This window comes from Microtus ochrogaster, chromosome X, assembly GCF_000317375.1.
Source record: "Microtus ochrogaster isolate Prairie Vole_2 chromosome X, MicOch1.0, whole genome shotgun sequence".
In the NCBI taxonomy this organism is placed as follows: Eukaryota; Metazoa; Chordata; class Mammalia; order Rodentia; family Cricetidae; genus Microtus; species Microtus ochrogaster.
The window spans coordinates 22,241,563-22,248,136 of record NC_022026.1 but is presented as its reverse complement, the minus strand read 5'-3'; the positions used below and the strand labels follow the sequence as shown (position 1 = coordinate 22,248,136).

General features: G+C 41.4%; 1 protein-coding gene across 2 annotated transcripts in view; it reads left to right on the top strand.

Moving 5' to 3' along the window:
- The window catches only part of Ogt (O-linked N-acetylglucosamine (GlcNAc) transferase), a 46,073-nt gene that overhangs the window by 19,149 nt on the left and 20,350 nt on the right, over positions 1-6,574 (top strand). For both annotated transcript variants that reach the window (XM_005358560.3, XM_005358561.2), the window contains exons 6-9: positions 1,992-2,071; positions 4,234-4,429; positions 4,676-4,816; positions 5,267-5,367. In XM_005358560.3, the coding sequence (XP_005358617.1) occupies positions 1,992-2,071; positions 4,234-4,429; positions 4,676-4,816; positions 5,267-5,367 (518 nt within the window). The remainder of the gene's footprint in view (positions 1-1,991; positions 2,072-4,233; positions 4,430-4,675; positions 4,817-5,266; positions 5,368-6,574) is intronic.

Below are 6,574 nucleotides of genomic sequence, written 5' to 3'. Positions count from 1 at the left end.
TGTATGTCTGCAGGCCAGAAGAGGGCACCAGACCTCATTACAGATGGTTGTGAGCCACCATGTGGTTGCTGGGAATTGAATTCAGGACCTTTGGAAGAGCAGGCAATGCTCTTAACTGCTGAGCCATCTCTCCAGCCCCTCCTCTTAGTTTCTGAGCTGTCTCTTCACCCTACCTACACTCCTGTCTCTGCCTCCTTCGTGCTGGGATTAAAGGCATGTGCCACCAAGTCCAGTTCATTTTTTAAGATAATGATAGTGTGGTATGTTTGAGTGAGAAAACATTCTTGTCACCTCCCTAGAATTTATAATTTTTTTTTTCCAGACAGGGTTTCTCTGTAGCTTTGGTGCCTGTCCCGGAACTAGCTCTTGTAAACCAGGCTGGCCTCGAACTCCCAGAGATCCGCCTGCCTCTGCCTCTGGAGTGCTGGGATTAAAGGTGTGTGCCACCACCACCCGGCTAGAATTTATAATTTTAAATGGGATGAGATGTTTGAGATTTGCTTCAAAATTATCTGGAGGAAAGGGGAGTAGATACATAATAAATGAAAGCCAGCATGATTGTTGAATTTATAAAGATGATGAGCCATGACATGTGTTTGTTGCCTACAAGAAATTTTTAAGAGGGCCAGGTGTGATTTATGCCTATTAATCTTAGCACTTGGGAGGCTGAGGCAGGAGGATTGTTGTGAGTTCTGGGCCACACTGGGCTACAAAGTAAATTCTAGGATAGTAATAGAGTTAGACCTTTCCTCAAAGCAAAAGTTTAAGCTTGCAGGCTAGATATCTATGACTGTAGATAATCTAAGCTAAGTATGTCATGCCTTTATCTGATAGAGACTTGTTATTATCTATGTAAAGAAGTATTTCTAGGAATTTTTAAAATATTTAAAATTATTACATTTATCTTTTCAGTGTTTTGGTTGTTAAATTTACACTTACCATTCTAGAGGGATATCTTTCTGGAGCCCTTGGTATAGGTATACTAGGCTAGCATTCTACCAATGAGCACCAGACTATCATTTGCTTATTTGGAGAAAGTGTCTCATATAGCCCCACGCTGCCTTCAGACTCACTTTGTAGTTGAAGATGACCTGAACGCCACATCTTCCTACTTCCACCTCCCAACTGCTTGGATTAGAGGCTGTGCCTTGCTTGGCTTAATGTTACAGCTCTAATTATCTCAGTAAGGACTTGCTGGGTCGTGTTTATGTAACAGAGTTACATACTTAAGAGCTCATTGCTTGTTTCTGCTCCCGTCTTTTAGAAATGTTAGCCTGACTGACTGAATAGAATCGGGCCAATCATTAGAAATAGTCTGCTTGTATGCTGCTTCATTCCTTTAATTCCAGCGTTTGGGAGGCAGAGGCAGGTGGATCTCTGAGTTTGAGGCCAGCCTGGCCAGAGCTACATAGTGAAACCCTGTTTCAAAAAACAGATAAAAGGGGGCCAGGCCGAGGTGGCGTGCTCACTCAGGAGGCAGAGGCAGAGGCAGGTGAATCCCTTGTGAGTTCGAGGCCAGCCTGGTCTACAAGAGCTAGTTCCAGGATAGCTAGGACTGTTATACAGAGAAGCCCTGTCTCGAAAAACCAACCAACCAACCAACCAACCAACCAACCAACCAACCAAACAACCAAATAAACAACCAAACAAACAACCAAACAAACAGATAAAAGGAAGTACTGTGCTTAGTTAAGTTGGGTTTATTTTGCTCATGAGGTTTTGCTTTTGTTTTCCCTTTCTTGTGATAAAGGGAATGGAGCCTAGTAGGAAGTGCTTTGTCACTGGGCTACATGCCTAGCCCCTTTCTCCAGTTATTTTGATATTAATGAGGCTTATCGATGAAAGGGAACTAAATGAGGACTGTTTTTAAAAACAAAATGAGTTTTCTAGAAAATGTAATTGGATATCTAAAATGACTTAATAAAAGCTTAATGAGAAGTTAATCTGACAAAAGCCTATCTTTTTCTAAGTAACTGTCTTGTAATTTTTAGGCTGTCACCCTTGATCCAAATTTTCTGGATGCTTATATCAATTTAGGAAATGTCTTGAAAGAGGCACGCATTTTTGACAGGTGAGAATGTTCTGTTTGATGAATTTTCTTGTCTTTTTAGAGTTTGAACTAAAATGTGACAACAGCTTCTTGAAGTACATTTTCCTAGAGTATAGTTTTCCCTCCTGATAGCTGTTTTCTTCTGTTTTACTTATAGATGTTATTGGCTGACTTTTCCTTAACTTCCACTTAGTTCTGTTGAATTTCCTTTATTGTAAACTGTTAGAAATGATGATTATCTTTTGGGCTGAGTTTGTTTTTTTTTGTGTTTTTTGTTTGTTTGTTTTTGATTCAGAAAGCTAAGTAAAACTTGACTTTTAACTGTTTTGTTGAAGAAACTGCTTTTCTAATTGTGTGTGTTTGTGAGAGGGGCTATATGCACATTGGAGTCCATCCAGAAGAAGACATTCGGTGTCCTTCTCAATCCTGTTATTTTGCCACCTTCTGCCTTTGAGGCAGTTTCTCCTGGAGCCTGGGGCTCACATCTGGGCTAGGTTTGCAATCATTAAGCCTCAGTGGTCCTCCTGCCACAGCCCCTCCGCCCAGTGTTGAAGTTGCATATATGTACATGACCATTAAGCTTGGTAGATGGGGGCAGGAATCCAAACTCAGGTCCTCATAATTACACACCAAGCACTTTGATCACCGATCAGCTTCCCAGCCCTGTGATTTTAAAATTTTATGTATATGGGTGTTTTGCCTGCGTGTATGTCTGTGAACTATGTGCAGAAGTTGGAAGAGGTATCAAATCCTCTAGAATTGGAGTTGCAGATGGCTGTTAGCTACCATTTGGGTTCTAGGATTCAAATCACGGTCTTCTGGAAGAGCTGCCAATGGTCTTGTCCTCTGAGCCATTTTTTCCAGCACTTGACTTTTTTTTTAATATTTATTTATTTATTATGTATACAATATTCTGTCTGTGTGTATGCCTGAAGGCCAGAAGAGGGCACCAGACCTCAATACAGATGGTTGTGAGCCACCATGTGGTTGCTGGGAATTGAACTCAGGACCCTTGGAAGAGCAGGCAATGCTCTTAACCTCTAAGCCATCTCTCCAGCCCCAGCACTTGACTTTTAACTTTTTTTTTTTTAAAGATTTTATTTGTTCTGTATGCAATGTTCTGCCTGCATGACAGAAGAGGACACCAGATCTTACAGGTAGTTGTGAGCCACCATGTGGTTGCTGGGAATTGAACTCAGGACCTCTGGAAGAACAGCCAGTGCTCTTAACCTCTGAGCCATCTCTCCAGCCCCGACTTTTAACTTTTTTTGTCAAAGGAAAATGTACTTCTTGAGTGGGAATAGACAACTGTTTTCCTGTGAAAATGTTTTATAGCCTGGCACTTGGGAGTCTGAAGCAGAAGGACTGCTGTGTGTTCAAGGCCTGACTGGGGTATAGAGCAATACTTTCTCTTAAAAAACTTAACAGGGGCCTGCCTGGCTGTAGTTGCTTTCTCCTGTAATACCAACTCTTGAGAGGCCAAGGGAAGAAGGGCTTGCTCAGACTTTCAAGCCAGCCTAAGCTATAGGGTAAAACCTTGTCTTAAAAACAAGTGGCTCTTGGTGGTACATGCCTTTAATCCCAGAGGCAGGTGGATCTCTGAGTTCAAGGCCAGCCTGGTCTATAGCGAGTTCCAGAACAGGTTCCAAAGCTACACAGAGAAACCCTGTCTCGAAAAACCAAACAACAACAAATGCAAACTGAACCACACACTCAGAAGTAGAGGGCCGAGAAATTTGCTCAGTGATAGAGCCCTTGTTTAGCATGCACAAGGCCCTAGGTTCAGTTCTTGGCACCCCAAAAAATATATTTTATAAAGGTGATATTTTTGTTATGCAGTAAAATATAAGTTAATTGTTAATTAGTTAATGGCATTTTTGGTATAGTATATCTGGAATTAATTGTAACAAAATACACATTCAAATTAGTTGGATTTGGGCAGGTGAGATGGTGCAGTGTGTAAAAGTGCCTGGCATGCAATCATATTGATCTGAATTTGATCCCTGGAACCCATAATGGAAGGAGAGAACCAACTTCAGAAAGTTGTTTTCTGACTTCCACATGTGTACCGTGGTTTTTGCCATTTACCAATATGTTCATGTCACAGACAAACTTATAATAATAATATATTTAATATTAGTGGCATTTGTGTATATGTGTTTGTATGTTTTTGCTTTTCACAGAGCTGTAGCAGCTTATCTTCGTGCCTTAAGTTTGAGCCCAAATCATGCGGTGGTGCATGGCAACCTGGCTTGTGTGTACTACGAGCAAGGCCTAATAGACTTGGCCATCGATACCTACAGACGAGCTATAGAACTGCAGCCACATTTCCCAGATGCTTACTGCAACCTAGCAAATGCACTCAAAGAGAAGGGCAGTGTAAGGATTTTCAGTCTATTTTTATTTCTTTGTTACATGGTAGAAAAGTCTTCATTGTACATATTAAGTAATATTGGTTTTCTTTGGAGTTTTGGTTGATGGGAAGGAGAATACTGAAAAGTATCCATTTTGTGGTGTATTTACCAGCCATTAGGCTCAATGATGCAGTTACTTAAATTACTAGAACATAAGTGGTTTCTCTGATTCTTCTCTATAGTATCTGAATGATTTGTTTTATTTTTCCAGGTTGCTGAAGCAGAAGATTGTTATAACACAGCTCTTCGTCTGTGTCCTACCCATGCAGACTCTTTGAATAACCTCGCCAATATCAAACGGGAACAGGGCAATATTGAAGAGGCGGTCCGCCTATATCGCAAAGCATTAGAAGTATGTTGAGTACTGTGACTGGGTGTCTAGCCTGGTTGACGGTAGAGGGAAAGCAATTAAGTTTGCCTGCTGTTCACCTCTTCATTACCTATGTAAGGTCCTATGACAATGCCAGACGTCCCTACATTGAGTTCATTACTTTGTGCATAGATGAGATCTGGACAAAGCCAATGACTAGTAAACTGAGTAAAGCTATTACAATGAAGGGCTCAGGTCAGTGTCTAGTGATTGGTAGGTGTGGTAGGAGTTTAGAAAAGAGGCTGCATTACTCAGTGTGAGTAACAGGAAGAGAGGCCCACTTCACATTTCAAATGAAGATAGGTATAAAATGGAGTAAGCAGTAGAATTTAAGCTACTAGACCCAAAGAATGAGTAAACTTGGAAAAAGAGTTGTGGGAGATAATTGGGAGATTCTGCTATTTAATGTCAGCCGTGATCGTGATTCTCTAGGTCTTCCCAGAGTTTGCTGCTGCACATTCCAACTTAGCAAGTGTACTGCAACAACAGGGGAAGCTGCAGGAAGCACTGATGCATTATAAGGAAGCCATACGGTAAGAAGTTTATAGCTTCTTTTTTCTATTTTCAGTTTTGAGATTATAGTATAATTACATCATTTCCCCTTCCCTTCCCTGCAAAACCTTCCCATATACTTCTTCTTGCTCTCAAATTCATGACCTCCTCTTCCATTAATTTTTGCGAGATGTATATATATGTATTTATATGCAGATATGTTTCTAAACATAATTTGTTATGTATAATGTTACTCAGATGTATATTTTCAGGTCTGACCATTTGGGATTGGATAACCAATTGGTGTACTCTTCCCTGGGGAAGAAAGAATATTTCTCTTGCTCTCAGCATTCCTTAGATGCCCTGTAGTTCTTTGTGTTGGACTGAGGCTTGCCCTAATCCACTTCAGCATCCTATCCCTATCCCCTCCCTTCTTCTACCCCCTCCCCTCCCCTCTGCTCTCTTCTTTCCTCTCCTTTCTTCTTTCCTCCCATCCCCCCTTTCCTCTTGTTTTTTGAGACAGGGTTTCTCTGTGTAACATCCCTAGCTGTCCTGGAACTCACTCTGTAGACCAGGCTGGCCTTGAACTCAGATCTGCCTGCCTTTGCCTCCCAAGTGCTGGGATTAAAGGTGTGCGCTGCCACCACCACTTGACAAAAGATTTATTTTGTGTATGTGAGTGCTCTGTTTGCATATCTGGCCTTATGCCAGAAGAGGGCATCAGATTCTACTATAGACAGTTGTGTACCACCATGTGGTTGCTGGGAATTAAACTCAGGATCTCTGGAAGAGCAGCCAGTGCTCTTAACTCCTGAGCCATCTCTCCAGCCCCTCAATGCCTGGTTTCTGTAGTACATGTAGATACCTGCTACAGAGGCTAGAAGAGGGCATTAGAAACCTTGGAGCTGGAGTAAAGGTAGTTGTGAGCTGCACTATGTAGGTTCTGGAAAAAAAAAAACTCAGGTCCCCGGAAGATCAGTCAGTGCTCTTTAAGTGTTGAGCCACCTCTCTAGCCCTTTGTTATTTATTTATTCACTTAGTTATTTTTAATTTTTTTGAGACAGGGTCTCTACATAGCCCTGACTGTCCTAGAACTCATTCATTCTGTAGACCAGGTTTGCCTAGAACTCACAGAAATCCTTCTACCTCTACCTCCCAAGTACTGGGATTAAAGGTGTGTATAATTTAATGTCCCTATTCATTCATGCATCCATATCCATTCATCTACCCATTGATTCCTTCCTTCCT